The following is a 19,530-nucleotide window of genomic DNA, read 5'->3' on the forward strand; positions in this document are numbered from 1 at the left end:
CAACCATAATTTAACAATAAAAAAACTTATTGTGCTTGTGTCAATTTATGTAGAGTTAATCTGTAACATTCAAACTCAGGTTGGTATGGTTGAGGCTGATATTAATATTAGAAAAAACCTTCGCTTTCCCAACAATTCAGGTCCAGGAAATTGACAAGTAAATGCATCTCAAATTTCACTGACATTTTTGCTAAAACAGGAGAAGTGGAATTTCCTGTAACTCTTTTTGGGATATATCCGCAGAAAGGCATCTGCCCTTGTTGAAAAGAAGTGGGAAAGCTGTCCATCTGTTTTATCTATATAGACTTCCTTTATAGTTAATCACTCTCCATTTTTCATTCCATGGTAGAGATATTTTTGAACTGCACCTGCAGTAATCCTGCACTAAATATTACCTTGAAAATGGGTACATGATGCAATTGAGTTATAAATTGTGTGCATGTATGTGCACATACATGTATGTTTGCTTTTTCCATTTGTCTATATGCTCTAGTTCCTTATTTCCTTGATCAGATTGTCTTTCAGTCTGTAATTTTGGTAGAAAGGCAAAGATAAACATCTTTTTTACAAAATTCTACTGGGGAGTGAACACTTGGTTACCTACTTGATATTGGTGGATGTTACCCTTAGGGTGATGGGATTTAGTAGAATTGGCACCTCTCAAATCTTTGTAACTAACTCATAATTTCTCTAAAATAGATCAGAAGTAAGGTAATATTTTGGCTTAGAATTCCTTTTCTAAATTAACAAAGTTTCAGGCAGTTCCCTGGTGGTCCAGTGGTTAAGACTCAGCACTTTCAGTGCTGTGGCCCAGGTTCAATCCCTGGTCAGGGAACTAAGATCCTGTAAGCCGTGCAGTGTGGCCAAAAATAAAAATTAAAAAATAATAAATTCACAAAGTTTTCAACAAATGATCAGCATTAGAGAGAACCTGTAACTATATTGAATATCAACAATTATATTAATGCACAATCATTTGGTATTCTTATATAATAACATATTAATGTTAACATTAGCTACTAACCTGTTATACCATGCCTTTTTTAACTAGAAGCTCTGCAAGGGACACTCATTAATTCAAACAGTCAAGAAGCACATTTGTTCTTGGCACTGAAGTGTGAAGATAAATAAGGTTTGACTCCTGCCACCCAAAAGAGTTCAGTTTCTAATGAGGAGGGAAAACCATATAAGAAAAAGGTCAAAAACAGTATTATAAAAACTTTGTGTCTTAAAGCTGGATGGGAATTTAAAGGTTAGTTTAATCCCTTCAAATTCCCAAGGAGGACTCTGAAGCCCAGAGGAATTTTAAAATTGCCCAAGGTCCCACACTGATTTGTGAGTTAGAATTCAGTATTCCTTAATTTCAGTTTGATGTTATTTCTACCACACAACACACTTCATTTGACTTTTATCATAAAATCTGAAAACAAATTCATTCATAGATAGTTTGTAGCATAAAGAAATAATATATGATAGAGTCAGAAACAGCACAGGTTTCCAAGACAGTGTGTTTTCTTTTTCTCCAAATGTGAAATTGTTTTGTTATCTTTAATAAACTACCTCAGAAGTTCACAAATTTATAATTGAAACTTCATTTCTTTCATGTCACATTTGCAAATAGATAGTAGGGAAGGACTTAAGTCCTTAAGTATGACCTCTTAGGTAATTTCAGGACGTGTGTTTTCTTATCATGCCCTTTTGTGAACAACACATCTACCAGTCTGTTTCCTGCAAGACTCTGGGCTAGTTCTTTATCATTCAACAAACATATACTGAAAAATAACTACTAAAATTTATTTAACACTTATTAAATGTTAGACACTGTGCTGAGTGCTTTAAATATGCATTAACATCTAAGTCTCACAACAGTTCTATGAGATATGTTTTATCTTTATTTTACATATAAGGAGACTGATGTAGCATCCTTACCCTGGATGAGCTACCCTAGTAGAAGAAACTAAGAGAGAAATAACACATTATGCCATTGTTTGGTAAGATAACAATTGTATATGATCAGAGTTGTAATAGCTCAGAGGGAAAAGCTATGAACAGATTGTCAGGAAGAAAAGATTAGAGAAAGCTTCTTAAGGGCAAGTAATATTCAGTGAAGCTTCAGAATTTCTATAAAGGGGCTTGGTGGCTGCAATCTAGTTGGAAGTGTAGGCCAGGCAACTTGAAGACGAACTTTTATAGGAAGTACTTTGCTTTTCCTTAGATTGTATGTTACAGATCAATAAAAATACAAACGTTTTTAAAACATGCTTTTATACATAGTTTACCTAAGACTCAAAAACTCCATCCATACAAAAAAATCTTTTTTTTTCTTTAATTTGAGTTCTTGGTGGAGGACTGATGATGGAAAGAGTCTAAAGCCCCTTTGTACCATCTCTTGGAGCAATCAAGTAATATCTGATGCTGGCTTTCAAGGATGAGTAGGAATTTGCTTGGTGATAGGGCATTCTAGACATAGGAGCACCTTAAGGAATGGTGACCAGGATGTGTTGAGGATGCAGACAAAGAGTGGTAGAAGATAGGGCTAAAAAGCTGAGTTGGAGTTGGATTCTGGAAGTTATTAAATACTATGCTTAAATGTTTAAATAGTCAAAGCTCTGGATTTGGTAGGCATCATGTCTCTTTCCATTATGCATTCATTTATTTATTTTTAACTCTCCATGGACAATCTGTTTGCACATTCTTGGAGAAATAACCACCTACTGCTCACAATGGGTAGTCATCAAACTTGTTTCTTAAGTTAATAGGTAACACAACCAGGTGTTTCAGAAAGATAACTGTCAGCAGTAATCAAGATGGCCTGTTTTGGAGAAGCACTCAGATCTCAAGATGCAATTACAATAGTTTTGTCAACCTTAGAAATGGGGAATGGAAGAGGATTTGGTAACAGAGACATTAGGTAGATTGAGATATGGTGGGAGAAGATAGAAGGGAATTTTTTAATTGCTATCAAAAATAACACTTATTCCATACATATTTGAGGGCCTATGATAGTTCTGGGTATTAAAAGATGAATGGCATTGTATCTGTCCTTGAATATCTCAGTTTAGTAAGAGATTGTTAAACAAAACTTTTTAAGTTGTTATGTTGTGTCAAAATAAAGCTCTGTATGATGTGTAATCAGTGTACACAGGAGAGAGAAATGATGGAATGATACTTGGATAGGCTCCTTTACTATTTTAGGACTAGTAAGAGTTCACAAAACAAAGGAAGAGGCATATTCGGCAGAAAAAGAGCTTAGAGGCAGTGGGGAATTCTTGTTCCATATGGCTGAAGAGTAGAAGGGAATGGATGGGGAGGGCAAGAGATGAAGTTGGACAGGGACATATAGGACAGAGAGGAGCATGATCAGATCTGCATTTTAGAATGATCACTCTGGAAGCAGTATGTACAATTGAGTAGAACAGGGTTCAAGGCAGGTAGACTAGTGATGAGTGTTAATAAAGGCTTGAACTAGGGCAATGGCTGTGGAGATAGAAAGAGTGGCCATATTAGATTTAAGATGTGGACTGGAGAAACATTGATTTTGGGTGAGAGGAGGGAGTCATCTTAGAAGACTCAGGATTCTGACTGGAGTGCCTGGGTTGTGGATGACATCATTAGCCAAAAATTGAAGCAAGCTGAGGAGTGGGGATGAGTTTAGTTTAGGACATACTGAGTTTGTGAGGCCTGTGGGACATTCAAGAGGCTGAGGACAAAATACTGTGGAATAGTCAGAAAAAGAAAAGCCGGAGAAGGAAACTGAAAAGGAATATTCAGAAGTAAGAGAACTAGGAGGCCAAAGATAAGAGGAGACAGTGGTGAAGGTATAATCACCACTAATCAAAGAAGGGCAAATCAAGGCTGAGATTCTACTTTAACCTATCAAAGTGGCAAGGATTTTTAAAAGTTTGTAAAAAAAATTCAACGTTAGCAAGAGAATGGTAAGTTTGGGATCCTTGTATGTTGCTGTAGGAGTGTAAATTACCTTTCCAGGAAGTAATTAGGCAATCTATGTCAAGAATGTTTATAACTTTATATCCTTAAACTAGTCCTTTCCCCTCTTGGGACCTGCCATTGAGAAATAAGAAGAATCTGAGACAAAGATTTGTCTACAAAAATGTTTGTCAGAGAGCTAGATATATAAGAGAAAACTGAAAACTAGCTAAATGTCAACAGTAGCAGAAAGGCTAAATTATGGTACATCTATATAACACATTATGAAATGATTAAAATTGTTTTCAAAAAATCTATTTCATGTCAAGAGAAGATACTTATAAGAAAAAAAACCCAGAATATTAATTTATAAATATAACATCCAATTTTCTATACTTATAAGTACATAGAAAAAGAGACTTGAAGGAAATAAGTATGTATTAATAGTGGTTATGGTTAAGTGATGATTATTATTTTTATCTTTTAACTCATATTTTCCATGTTTTCTACAAGGCACAGAAAAGTATGTTTGTTTTTAGGTAAGTAGTAGCGGTTAATAGTGCCAAATGCTGTTTGAAATGTCAAGGTTCACACTTAGACTAGTATATTGGATTTGGACAATAGGACTTTATTGGTAGTTTTTGTCAATTGGTGTTTTCTTTAGGGTAGTAGTAAGGACAGAAACTAGACTACAGTGGGTTGAAAGGTGAACAGGAAGTAAGGAAGTAGAACTCGTTCTTTTAGGGAGACTGACTGAAAAAGAGACAGTGGTAGCTTGAAGTTACTGTTGTTTTTAAGATACAAGTAACTTTAGCACTTTGAAAATAAGAGGTTGGGAATAATCAATGAATCAGGGGCCATCTAGGAAGAGGCAGGAGAAGGTGGGATCAAGCACAAAGAATACTAACTGATATAGGGCATTTCAAGGAACTTCAGGTGTTTAAAGCACTAAATGCATGTGGAACAGTAGTGGAAGATAAAGCTGGAAAAGTACAGGAAGGCCAGGACATGAAGAACCTGTAAGCCATGCCAAGGACTGGGGAAAGCCATTTAGGCAATCATATTAAATATTTTAAATATATTAAATCAAAGGTAAACATATTATAGGACTTTTTTGTTTGTTGTTTTTGGGGTTTTTTTGGCCTTGCCGTGCAGCATGTGGGATCTTATTGCCTGAGCAGGGATCGAAACTGCACCCACTGCATTGGAAGCATGTAATCTTAACCACTGGACCACCAGGGAAGTCCAGGACTGTTTTATTAAGATTATTCTAGCTGCATGGTGTGGAAAAATGTCTTAGAAAGAGAAGAGACTGGAAGAAAGAAGACCTGTAAAGGGGTCATTGGAATGATTAAGGAGAAAAAGAGACCCAAACTAAGGAAAAAATGGCGAAGATAGAAATAAGAAGATGGATTTGAGAGAAAATTAGGAGGTAGAATGAACAAGATGTGGTTGCCAACTGAGTATGAAGACTTGGAAGAACGGATAAAGGTGATTCCTCTTCATACCCCAGAATTCTAATAGGTAAAAAATGGAAGGCTGATGCTTTGTAGTTGAAAAAAAGATAATTTTCAATTTAGACATGTCACATTTGAAATGCAGTTGAGACAACCAAGGTATATAATATGTCTTTCAAAATTCAGAAACCCAACAAACTATGATCTTTCCACTCCCCACTCCATGTACTGCTAGTTTTGTTTCTTTGGGTTTTTTTGGTTGGGGGGAGTAGGGGGTGGGAACTTGGTTTGTCTCAATTTAGTGATTTATTGCAGGAGCTATTTTGGGATTGGAATTATCTACATACTCTTCTCCAGTGATATGTATATTATTTATACTATAAATTCCTATATTAAGACTACTTTGAATCCAGCTAGTTAGATATGAGAAGTATACGTTTCTATCATGTTAATATTGCATGAGTTACTTTCAGTATTTGTGATTCATCTTACACACAATGGTTTCTTAATTACTTCCAAATTTAGCCAGTATTATCACAAGAATTTTAATTCTAATCTGAGAATTTCAATTCTATTCTGATTCTATATTTTATGATAACATTATCCCAATCAATTAAATAATACATTTCCAAATCAGGAAGATATTAGGAAAAAATACTTCCACACCAAAAAATACAGTATTTTTCCCTAAAAGGGTTTTCACATTAAATGTTCTGAAGCTTACCTCTTTTTATTCAATTTATGGTCAACTTTAGTCTGGCAAGAGAGCTAGATAAAAAATTAAAATAGAAATATACCTGCATTTAAACAATTACATGCTTAGGGAAGAAGATGTCTAACGCTCTTACAAAATTGTCCTTTTACTTAGATCCAAACTCTCAAAACATGCATAATCTACTTTTAAAGTCAAGAAAGTAAATAGAATACTTTCCTACAGTCTTTTGATCTGGATAAATTATAGAGAACAACACAAATTCAAGAAGTTAGAAAAATAACATTAAATTGAATCCAAAGAAAATAGAAGAAAGGAATTAATACAGGCAATAGTGGAACTTAATTAGAAGTCAGAAAAAGAATAAAACTGATAAATCTAAGGGCTGATTCTTAAAACAACCCACACACTAGCTTAATGGAGAGAAAAGCATAAGTACACAATATTAGAAAAAACAACAGAAATTAATAAGGTAGTATTTTGTGCAACTACATACAAATACAGTAGAAAACCTGGATGAAATGAATAACTGCTAGAGATATATAAATTACCAAAACAGGCTCAAAAAAAGACAGAAAATCTACACAGGTTTTTAGCCTTGGAAGAAACTGAGAAAGCATTCAAAATCTATCATTTTTGCATATTGGAGAAAGAAGAAAGCTTCCAGATGCAATTTAAGAAGCCATCATAATGTGATCACCAAAATCTAACTAAAGATAGCATAAAAGAGAAAATTATGAAATAATATCACTTATAATAATCAATGCAAAATTCCTAAAAGATCCAGAAATATATTAAAATAATAATATGTGGCAATTTATTTAAGGAATGTAAGACAATTTAAGGTTGGGAAACCTATTCATATACTACATCCATATTAATAGGTCAAATATAGAAAAATCATCTCCGTAGATAGCAAAATTTAACTTGAAACAATGATGCCAAAAAGTACTATAAGAAAAGGTGAGATTATTTACAATTGCCAAGATATGGAAGTAACCTAATTGTCCATCAACAGATGAATGGATAAAGAAAATGCAGTGTGTATATATATAAATACACACACACACACACAGTGGAATATTATTCAGCCATAAAAAAGAATGAAACTGCCATTTGCAACAATGTGGATGGACTTGGAGGGCATTATACTAAGTGAAATAAGTCAAACAGAGAAAGACATACTGTATGTTATCACTTATTTGTGGAATCTAAAAAATACAACAAACTAGTGAACATAAAAAAGAAGCAGACTCACAGATATAGAAAACAAACTAGTGGGGGAGGGGCCAGATAGGGGAAAAGGATTAAGAGGTACAAACTATTATGTATAAAATAAGCTACAAAGATATACTGTACAACACAGGGAATATAGCCAATATTCTATAATAACTATAAATGGGGGGAGGAAGATGGCGGAAGAGTAAGACGCGGAGATCACCTTCCTCCCCACAGATACATCAGAAATTCACCTACACGTGGAACAACTCCTACAGAACACCTACTGAACGCTGACAGAAGACCTCAGACCCCCCAAAAGGCAAGAAACTCCCCACATACCTGGGTAGGGCAAAAGAAAAAAGAATATACAGAGACAAAAGGATAGGGACGGGACCTGCACCCGTGGGAGGGAGCCGTGAAGGAGGAAAGGTTTCCACACACTAGAAGCCCCTTCGCGGGCAGAGACTGCAGGTGACGGAGGGGGAAAACTTCGGAGTAGCGGAGGAGAGCACAGCAACAGGGGTGTGGAGGCTAAAGCGGAGAGATTCCGGCACAGAGGATCGGTGCCCTCAGGCACACACCAGCCCGAGAGGCTTGTCTGCTCGGCCACCGGGGCGGGCGGGGCTGGGCGCTGTTATCGGGTTTCAGTCGGAGCGCAGGGAGAGGACTGGGGCTGGCGGCAGGAAGAGAGCCTGAAGGGGTTAGTGCACCACGGCTAGCCCGGAGGGAGTCCGGGGAAAAAGTCTGGAGCTGCCGAAGAGGCAAGAGACTTTTTCTTCCCTTTTGTTTCCTGGTGCGCAAGGAGAGGGCATTAAGAGGGCTGCTTGGGGAAGCGCCGGAAACAGGCGCGAGCCGCGGCTAAAGGAGCGGACCCCGGAGACGGGCGTGGGACGCTGCGGCTGCTGCTGCCGCCGCCGCGGGGCCTGGGTGCGAGCGCAGGTCACTGTCCGCCCCGCCTTCCGGGGGGCCTGTGCACCCTGCCACTGCCGGGGTCCCGGAACCCGGGGACGGCTTTCCCGGAAAAGCGAACAGAGCGCCTCGGGCTGCTGCAACGTCACGCCGGCCTCTGCCGCCGCAGGCCCGCCCCACACTGCGCGCCCCTCCCTCCCCTCTGCCTGAGTGAGCCAGAGCCCCCGAATCAGCGGCTCCTTTAAACCCGTCCTGTCCGAGCGAAGAACGGACGCCCTCCGGCGACCTTCGCGCAGAGGCGAGGCCAGGTCCAAGGCTGAGACCCGGGAGCTGTGAGAGCAGAGACAGGGAAATCTCTCTGTGCAGCCTCGGAGGCAGCGGATTAAAGCTCCACGGTCCACTTGATGTGCCCTGCGTCTGTGGAGTGCATGAATGGACAGCGAATCATCCCAAATTGAGGAAGTGGACTTTGAGGACAAGATTTAAGACTTTCCCCCCTTTTCCTCTTTTTACAACGAACTATCCCAAATTAAGGAGGTGGACTTAGAGAGCAAGATTTCAGACTTCTCGCCCTTTTCCTCTTTTTACAGCGAATTATCCCAAATTGAGGAGCTGGACTTGGAGAGCAAGATTTTTGATTTTTCCCCCTGCTCTCTTTTTGTGAATGTGTATGTGTATTCGTCTGTGTAAGATTCTCTCTGTATAGCTTTGCTTCCACCATATGTCCCAGGGTTCTATCGGTCCGTGTTTTTTTCAATAATTACTTTTTAATTTTAATAACGCTACTATATTTCATACTTTATTCTATTTTACTTTACCTGCTCTTTCTTTTTTTCCTACCTTCCCTTCCTCCCTCCCTCCGCCCCTCCTTCCCTTCTTTCTCTCTTTCTTTCCTTCCTCCCTCCCTCCCTTCTTCCTTTCACTCTTTCTTTTTCTTTCCTTCCTCCCTCCCTCCTTTCTTTCTTTTTTTCCGTCCTTCCTCCCTCCCTCCCTCCTTTCTTTCTTTCCCTCTTCCTTTCTTTCTCTCTCTCTTTCTTTCTTCTACTATTTCTTTCTTTCTGCTTTTTCTCCCTTTTATTCTGAGCCGCGTAGATGAAAGGCTCTTGGTGCTGCAGCCAGGAGTCAGTGCTGTGCCTCTGAAGTGGGAGAGCCAACTTCAGGACACTTGTCCACAAGAGACCTCCCAACTCCACATAATATCAAGCGGCGAAAATCTCCCAGAGATCTCCATCTCAAAACCAGCACCCAGCTTCAGTCAACGACCAGCAAGCTACAGTGCTGGTCACCCTATGCCAAGCAACTAGCAAGGCAGGAACACAACCCCACCCATTAGCAGAGAGGCTGCCTAAAAACATAATAAGGACACAGGCACCCCAAAACACACCACCAGACGTGGACCTGTCCACCAGAAAGACAAGATCGAGCCTCAACCACCAGAACACAGGCACTACTAGCCCCCACCAGGAAGCCTACAGAACCTACTGAAACAACCTTAGCCACTGGGGACAGACACCAAAAACAACGGGAACTACGAATCTGCAGCCTGCAAAAAGGAGACCCCAAACACAGTAAGATAAGCAAAATGAGAAGACAGAAAAACACACAGCAGGTGAAGGAGCAAGATAAAAACCTACCAGACCTAACAAATGAAGAGGTAATAGGCAGTCTACCTGAAAAAGAATTCAGAATAATGATAGTAAAGATGATCCAAGATTCTATTTCCAAGATCCAAAATCTTGGAAATAGAATAGACAAAATGCAAGAAACAGTTAACAAGGACCTAGAAGAGCTAAAGATGAATCAAGCATCGATTAAAAACACAATAAATGAAATGAAAAATACTCTAGATGGGATCAATAGCAGAATAACTGAGGCAGAAGAACGGATAAGTGAGGTGGAAGATAAAATAGTGGAAATAACTGCTGCAGAGCAAAATAAAGAAAAAAGAATGAAAAGAACAGAGGACAGTCTCAGAGACCTCTGGGACAACATTAAACGCACCAACATTCGAATTATAGGGGTTCCAGAAGAAGAAGAGAAAAAGAAAGGGACTGAGAAAATATTTGAAGAGATTATAGTTGAAAACTTCCCCAATATGGGAAAGGAAATAGTTAATCAAGTCCAGGAGGCACAGAGAGTCCCATACAGAATAAATCCAAGGAGAAATACGCCAAGACACATATTAATCAAACTGTCAAAAATTAAACACAAAGAAATCATATTAAAAGCAGCAAGGGAAAAACAACAAATAACACACAAGGGAATCCCCATCAGGTTAACAGCTGATCTCTCAGCAGAAACTCTACAAGCCAGAAGGGAGTGGCAGGACATAATTAAAGTGATGAAGGAGAGAAACCTGCAACCAAGATTACTCTACCCAGCAAGGATCTCATTCAGATTTGATGGAGAAATTAAAACCTTTACAGACAAGCAAAAGCTGAGAGAGTTCAGCACCACCAAACCAGCTTTATAACAAATGCTAAAGGAACTTCTCTAGGCAAGAAACACAACAGAAGGAATATACCTACAATAACGAACCCAAAGCAATTAAGGAAATGGGAATAGGAACATACATATCAATAATTACCTTAAATGTAAATGGACTAAATGCTCCCACCAAAAGACACAGATTGGCTGAATGGATACAAAAACAAGACCCATATATATGAGGTCTACAAGAGACCCACTTCAGACCTAGAGACACATACAGATTGAAAGTAAGGGGATGGAAAAAGATATTCCATGCAAATGGAAATCAAAAGAAAGCTGGAGTAGCAATTCTTATATCAGACAAAATAGACTTTAAAATAAAGACTATTAGAAGAGATAAAGAAGTACACTACATAATGATAAAGGGATCGATCCAAGAAGAAGATATAACAATTGTAAATATTTATGCACCCAACATAGGAGCACCGCAATACATAAGGCAAATACTAACAGCCATAAAAAGGGAAATCGACAGTAACACACTCATAGTAGGGGACTTTAACACCCCACTTTCACCAATGGACAGATCATCCAAAATGAAAATAAATAAGGAAACACAAGCTTTAAATGATACATTAAACAAGATGGACTTAATTGATATTTATAGGACATTCCATCCAAAAACAACAGAATACACATTTTTCTCAAGTGCTCATGGAACATTCTCCAGGATAGATCATATCTTGGGTCACATATCAAGCCTTGGTAAATTTAAGAAAATTGAAATTGTATCAAGTATCTTTTCCAACCACAATGCTATGAGACTAGACATCAATTACAGGAAAAGATCTGTAAAAAATACAAACACATGGAGGCTAAACAATACACTACTCAATAACGAAGTGATCACTGGAGAAATCAAAGAAGAAATAAAAAAATACCTAGAAACAAATGACAATGGAGACACAACGACCCAAAACCTATGGGATGCAGCAAAGCAGTTCTAAGGGGGAAGTTTATAGCAATACAATCCCACCTTAAGAAACAGGAAACATCTCGAGTAAACAACCTGACCCTGCACCTAAAGCAATTAGAGAAAGAAGAACAAAAAAACCCCAAAGTTAGCAGAAGGAAAGAAATCATAAAGATCAGATCAGAAATAAATGAAAAAGAAATGAAGGAAACGATAGCAAAGATCAATAAAACTAAAAGCTGGTTCTTTGAGAAGATAAACAAAATTGACAAACCATTAGCCAGACTCATCAAGAAAAAAAGGGAGAAGACTCAAATCAATAGAATTAGAAATGAAAAAGGAGAAGTAACAACTGACACTGCAGAAATACAAAAGATCATGAGAGATTACTATAAGCAACTCTATGCCAATAAAATGGACAACCTGGAAGAAATGGACAAATTCTTAGAAATGCACAACCTGCCAAGACTGAATCAGGAAGAAATAGAAAATGTGAACAGACCAATCACAAGCATTGAAATTGAAACTGTGATTAAAAATCTTCCAACAAACAAAAGCCCAGCACCAGATCGCTTAACAGGTGAATTCTATCAAACATTTAGAGAAGAGCTAACACCTATCCTTCTCAAACTCTTCCAAAATATAGCAGAGGGAGGAACACTCCCAAACTCATTCTACGAGGCTGCCATCACCCTGATACCAAAATCAGACGAGGATGTCAGAAAGAAAGAAAACTACAGGCCAGTATCACTGATGAACATAGATGCAAAAATCCTCAACAAAATACTAGCAAACAGAATCCAACAGCACATTAAAAGGATCATACACCATGATCAAGTGGGGTTTATTCCAGGAATGCAAGGATTCTTCAATATACGCAAATCAATCAATGTGATACACCATATTAACAAATTGAAGGAGAAAAACCATATGATCATCTCAATAGATGCAGAGAAAGCTTTCGACAAAATTCAACACCCATTTATGATAAAAACCCTGCAGAAAGTAGGCATAGAGGGAACTTTCCTCAATATAATAAAGGCCATATATGAAAAACCCACAGCCAACATTGTCCTCAATGGTGAAAAACTGAAACCATTTCCACTAAGATCAGGAACAAGACAAGGCTGCCCACTCTCACCACTCTTATTTAACCTAGTTTTGGAAGTTTTAGCCACAGCAATCAGAGAAGAAAAGGAAATAAAAGGAATTCAAATTGGAAGAGAAGAAGTAAAGCTCTCACTGTTTGCAGATGACATGATACTATACATAGAGAATCCTAAAGATGGTACCAGAAAACTACTAGAGCTAATCAATGAATTTGGTAAAGTAGCAGGATACAAAATTAATGCACAGAAATCTCTGGCATTCCTGTACACTAATGATGAAAAACCTGAAAATGAAATCAAGAAAACACTCCCATTTACCATTGCAACAAAAAGAATAAAATATCTAGGAATAAACCTACCCAAGGCGACAAAAGACCTGTATGCAGAAAATTATAAGACACTGATGAAAGAAATTAAGGATGATACAAATAGATGGAGAGATATACCATGCTCCTGGATTGGAAGAATCAACATTGTCGAAATGACTCTACTACCCAAAGCAATCTACAGATTCAATGCAATCCCTATCAAACGACCACTGGCATTTTTCACAGAACTAGAACAAAAAATTTCAAAATTTGTTTGGAAAAACAAAAGACCCCGAATAGCCAAAGCAATCTTGAGAACGAAAAATGGAGCTGGAGGAATCAGGCTCCCTGACTTCAGACTATACTACAAAGCTACAGTAATCAAGACAGTGTGGTACTGGCACAAAAACAGAAAGATAGATCAATGGAACAGGATAGAAAGCCCAGAGATAAACCCATGCACATATGGTCAACTTATTTTTGATAAAGGAGGCAGGAATGTACAGTGGAGAAAGGACAGCCTCTTCAATAAGTGGTGCTGGGAAAACTGGACAGCGACATGTAAAAGTATGAGGTTAGATCATTCCCTAACACCATACACAAAAATAAGCTCAAAATGGATTAAAGACCTAAATGTAAGGCCAGAAACTATCAAACTCTTAGAGGAAACATAGGCAGAACACTCTATGACATAAATCACAGCAAGATCCTTTTGGACCCACCTCCTAGAGAAATGAAAATAAAAACAAAGATAAACAAATGGGACCTAATGAAACTTCAAAGCTTTTGCACAGCAAAGGAAACCGTAAACAAGACCAAAAGACAACCCTCAGAATGGGAGAAAATATTTTCAAATGAAGCCACTGACAAAGGATTAATCTCCAAAATTTATAAGCAGCTCATGCAGCTCAATAGCAAACAAACAAACAACCCAATCCAAAAATGGGCAGAAGACTTAACTAGGCATTTCTCCAAAGAAGATATACAGACTGCCAACAAACACATGAAAGAATGCTCAACATCATTAATCATTAGAGAAATGCAAATCAAAACTACAATGAGATATCATCTCACACCAGTCAGAATGGCCATCATCAAGAAATCTAGAAACAATAAATGCTGGAGAGAGTGTGGAGAAAAGGGAACACTCTTGCACTGCTGGTGGGAATGTGAATTGGTACAGCCACTATGGAGAACAGTATGGAGGTTCCTTAAAAAACTAAAAATAGAACTACCATATGACCCAGCAATCCCACTACTAGGCATATACCCTGAGAAAACCATAATTCAAAAAGAGTCATGTACCAAAATGTTCATTGCAGCTCTATTCACAATAGCCCAGAGATGGAAACAACCTAAGTGTCCATCATCGGATGAATGGATAAAGAAGATGTGGCACATATATACAATGGAATATTACTCAGCCATAAAAAGAAATGAAACTGAGCTATTTATAAAGAGGTAGATAGACCTAGAGTCTGTCATACAGAGTGAAGTAAGTCAGAAAGAGAAAGACAAATACCGTATGCTAACACATATATATGGAATTTAAAAAAAAATGTCATGAAGAACCTAGGAGTAAAACGGGAATAAAGACACAGACTTACTTGAGAATGGACTTGAGGATATGGGGAGGGGGAAGGGTAAGCTGTGACAAAGCAAAAGAGAGGCATGGACATATATACACTACCAAACCTAAGGTAGATAGATAGTGAGAAGCAGCCGCAGAGCACAGGGAGATCAGCTCGGTGCTTTGTGAGTGCCTGGAGGGGTGGGATGGGGAGGGTGGGAGGGAGGGAGATGCATGAGGGAAGGGATGTGGGAACAGATGTATATGTATGACTGATTCACTTTGTTATAAAGCAGAAACTAATAAAAAATAAAAATAAAAAAATAACTATAAATGGAGTATAACATTTAAAAATTGTGAATCACTATTTTGTACACCTATAACTTATATAATATTGTACATCAACTATACTTCAATAAAAAGAAAAAAAAGAAAACGTGCGATACTTTAATATAATCCTGCAGTAAGAAAGCACATGAGGGCTTCCCTGGTGGCACAGTGGTTGAGAGTCCGCCTGCCGATGCAGTTGACGCAGGTTTGTGCCCCAGTCCGGGAAGATCCCACATGCTGCAGAGCAGCTAGGCCCGTGAGCCATGGCCACTGAGCCTGCATGTCCAGAGCCTGTGCTCTGCAACGGGAGAGGCCACAATAGTCAGAGGCCCGCGTACCGCAAAAAAAAAAAAAAAAAAGAAAGCACATGAAACCCAGAAAAAACACATGGAACTCCAAAACATAAAACATAAAATATAAGATTGTTAATTTGCTTATTTAAATTTTAGAATGAATATATGCCCCAAATATCATAAACAGAATGAAGAGGCAAAAGATAAACTGGGGGGAAATTTTTTTCTTTTTAACAAAAACTAAAATGCAAATGGCCGGTAAAAAATCAAAAGATGTCTAACCAGGGGCTTCCCTGGTGGCGCAGTGGTTGAGGGTCCGCCTGCCGATGCAGGGGACACGGGTTTGTGCCCCGGTCCGGGAAGATGCCACATGCCGCGGAGCAGCTAGGCCCGTGAGTCATGGCCGCTGAGCCTGCGCGTCTGGAGCCTGTTCTCTGCAACGGGAGAGGCCACAACACTGAGAGGCCCGCGTACCGCAAAAAAAAAAAAAAAAAAAAAAAAGTCTAACCAGACTCAAAGAAGCATAGAAAAAGAACCATAAAAGAGTTTTTGAAAATATGAATACATTTAATAAGTAATAAATTTGATAAGTGAGGCTATTATAAGTAAATAAATGACTATCCACTAAACATTTTAATTATTTAGGAGCTATGAATGAAAACGAATTAGATGCTTTGCCAACATAAAAAATTATTGGAGTTAATTGGATTCAACTAAGCAATTGAAATATATTAAAGTAGAGAAACAATTCCAAGTATTATTATACTATACAAGTTTAAAGTACTGGTCAAGTCAGTTACCTTGCTTGGAATTCAATTTCACTTCTAATTTTGAAAATCAAGCTAAAATTCTGAGCAGGTTACATTAAAATCAATCCAAGAACAGTGTGTGGGTTGACTGTACTTTTCATAGTCAATGAGATAAGAAAATATAAAAACTACTGAGTAAATGAAATCATTTTGAGCTGTCATGTGCATCACAAATGCCTGAGTCAGTTTATATTACCACACAGATTTATTTACAGCATGTCAGTGTCAAACAGCTATTACTGCCATCACAAATCCTTATTTGCTGCTTTTTAATTTTTAAATTTTTTTAGAAGCAGGAAATAAGTCATCTTATAAGATCATTGTTTAATTCATTCTCCCATAAATTTTTTCTTAAAAATTACTCATTTTAAAATTTATTTGAACATAATGTTGACTTGACATCTTAGAAACAACAATTCAGTCAAGAGACTCTAAAGTTAGTAATACTGGGCTTCCCTGGTGGCACAGTGGTTGAGAATCTGCCTGCCAGTGCAGGGGACATGGGTTCGAGCCCTGGTCTGGGAAGATCCCACATGCCACGGAGCAACTGGGCCCATGAGCCACAACTACTGAGCCTGCGCGTCTGGAGCCTGTGCTCCGCAACAAGAGAGGCTGCGACAGTGAGAGGCCCGCGCACCACGATGAAGAGTAGCCCCCGCTCGCCACAACTAGAGAAAGCCCTCTCACAGAAACGAAGACCCAACACAGCCAAAAATAAATAAATAAATAAATTTTAAAAATAATGACCTTGATACAAATATTCTAGGATGTGACTGTGGAAAGATGGCTGAGGGTCTCACTTTCCATGTGTAACTGTTCTCTTATCCTCCTATTTTCAGCAAACTCCATTTCCAACTGCACTTGCAGTCCCCCAGTCAGAGACCCTCATGTTACCCTCTTCAGAGAAAGAATCTCCAGTTCTGCTGAGGTGAGAGACATGGAATCACCTGGCCGTGAGGAGGGCATCTTGGGTTCTGAGTGTTTCTTAAACAGAATTTTGACAATTCTTTTGAATTTTATTCACACCTCTGGTACATCAGAACCTCTGGAACAAATTCCTAAGCCTTTGGGAGTTCTGAGTTACTTTTTGACTTTCCCCATTGCTGGCTTAGGCTTTAGCTTTCTTGGATTTATTAGGTTAGTTATCCCTCCTTTTGCTTACAACTTCCCAAATGTGGTTACCATCTCCTCTCCCATTCTGTTTTGTCTTTGCTAATATACATTTTTATTTTTATTTAAATATCTTCAACATCATTTATAAGATTTAAATTTATTAATTTTGTCCTTTTGTTTTAGATTTTTATGGTTTGTGCTTTCTTGTTTTTTGTCTTTTTTCTCTATAAATCAGATTTTATTTACTTTTCTCTAGTTTTTGAAAAGTCAGTATTCCATTTTTAATTCTCCAAACAGTTAACCCTATTTTCCCTAAAACATTCTTTAACTTATATTTCTCCAATTCACAAAAATCAAATGTGTAATTCCATCTTTTGAGTTTCCCCTATTTAAGATAAGGAATTAGCATACCTCTCCATCACTCTCCTCTGTTATGTCCTTTCTTACTTCTTTCTCTGTTACTGAGATATTTTGAATGTTTGGATCCAGATTATCACTCATAATTTTTACATAACTTCTCTAGAGTAATTTTGACTGTTTTAACCCAGCTCCCCACAAAACAGAGCCTAAGGCAAAGCTTGTGGAACTAATGCTTTGTTGGAGGGTTCAGTCCCAGGGAAGCAACAGTGAGGGAAAAAGTAAAACAAGGAAGGAAGTAAACAGAAGGTGGCAAGTTGTGCTCAGCTTCATGAGAAACAGCTGGTTTCTTTGTCACACAGGACATCTTTGGAGAAGCCAAGGGAAGTTCTGGATTTTGGAACAATCAGGAGGAAGAAGAATGAACAACTTATGTGCTCAGTCCTATCCCTTTCCTCCCATTGCCCAAAATATGCTCAATAGGAGTTAACTACCCCACACTTCTAGTTTGTGACATAGGCCCCTACTGGCAACTACTGGAGAATCCAGAGCCTATGTGGATTCCATTGAGCCATACAGCTCCCACTGTAGCATGTATGACAGAGGCCATGCCAAAGCTGGCCTTTAATACCTTCCTGGGAAGGCTGAGCCAGCTGGTGGTGTCAGGAGACAAAATGCAGTTGGAGCAATCAAGACATTATTGAAGGAAAGGCAAGAGCCTTTGACAAGGTTGCTTGGGCTGGGAAGCAGAGAAAGTGCTGAGCCATAGGGGACAAGAATTGGAAAGGATCTGAAGACTTGCATAAATCAGTGCATTACATTTGTGTTTATCTTCTGTGGCCATATTTATAGTTCTTTAGATTTATGTCTTCATTTAACTCGTTTAGTGCTTATTGCCAGTCCTTCTTATCTCTCAGTTGACAGAAAAATAGCTTGTAGTAATTATCTCCTGTAATTTGGTATGGCAACAGAGAAGTGCAAGGCTAACATGATTTCTTCTTCTTTCTAGGCAACATCTTTTATTTCCTTCATGGATGTCTGGACTACTTCTTCTATAGCACTGTAACTTAAAAACAGTGTCGGGGGGCTTCCCTGGTGGCGCAGCAGTTAAGATCCGCCTGCCAATGCAGGGGACACGGGTTTGAGCCCTGGGCCAGTAAGATCCCACATGCCGCGGAGCAACTAAGCCCATGTGCCACAACTGCTGAACCTGTGCTCTGGAGCCCCCGAGCCACAACTACTGAAGCCTGCGGGCCTAGAGCCCATGCTCCACAACAAGGGAAGCCACCGCAGTGAGAAGCCCGTGTACCGGAAGGAAGAGTGTCCCCTGCTCAATGCAACTAGAGAAAGCCCGCATACAGCAAGGAAGACCCAACACAACCAAAAATAAATAAATAAAATAAATAAATTTATTGAAAAAATAAAAACAGTGTCAGGCCATGTCTAAATGTAGGTCTTTGTCATTTATTTTTGCCAAAAACATGGCTATTCCTTTCTGTCTGCATCTATGGGCTTTTTTCTCATCAAGAAAGTGTTCTTCCCATCAAACATTTGATTTTTCTCCCATTTGTTTTGGTTTCTTCTTCATGAATACCTATTACCTTTTCTCGCCTTTATCTGTATCACCTACCTCTGACCTTTCTCTCTTCATCCTGGAGTGTCTCAAATAATCCTCATTATGTATTCAATATTCCTCCAGAATCAAGTTTTTCTTTATTGCCAATGTGGATATTTTAATTCTGTGGTTGTACAATTTTTGTATCATTCCATTCCTCCTTTACTTCATTCGTAACATTCTATTGACTTTCCACTTCAGCCTGTTGTCTTACATCTTTCTTCTCATACTTTGGATGCATGTTTATAGAACATGCATGGCTTTTTGTACTCTAAGGATGCAAGTAGTCTCTTAAAGTTTTCTTTTGGATCATGCGTTTCCTTTGAGTCTTTATGATGCCATTTCCTTTCTCTTGCTCTGAAATATTCTGTTATAGGCTCCATGTTGACTTTTTTCT

The 19,530-nt window shown here is 38.5% G+C and overlaps 1 protein-coding gene across 1 annotated transcript in view; it reads left to right on the forward strand.

Annotated features, from left to right (window-relative positions):
- The first annotated feature begins 5,364 nt into the window (after nt 1-5,364).
- C2H1orf146 (chromosome 2 C1orf146 homolog) overlaps nt 5,365-19,530 on the forward strand; it is a 78,977-nt gene continuing 64,811 nt past the window's right edge. The window contains exons 1-2 of the mRNA XM_060119740.1: nt 5,365-5,418; nt 16,888-16,976. Of these exons, the coding sequence (XP_059975723.1) occupies nt 5,365-5,418; nt 16,888-16,976 (143 nt within the window). The remainder of the gene's footprint in view (nt 5,419-16,887; nt 16,977-19,530) is intronic.

The sequence above is a fragment of the Mesoplodon densirostris genome, chromosome 2 (assembly GCF_025265405.1).
Source record: "Mesoplodon densirostris isolate mMesDen1 chromosome 2, mMesDen1 primary haplotype, whole genome shotgun sequence".
Lineage (NCBI taxonomy): Eukaryota > Metazoa > Chordata > Mammalia > Artiodactyla > Ziphiidae > Mesoplodon > Mesoplodon densirostris.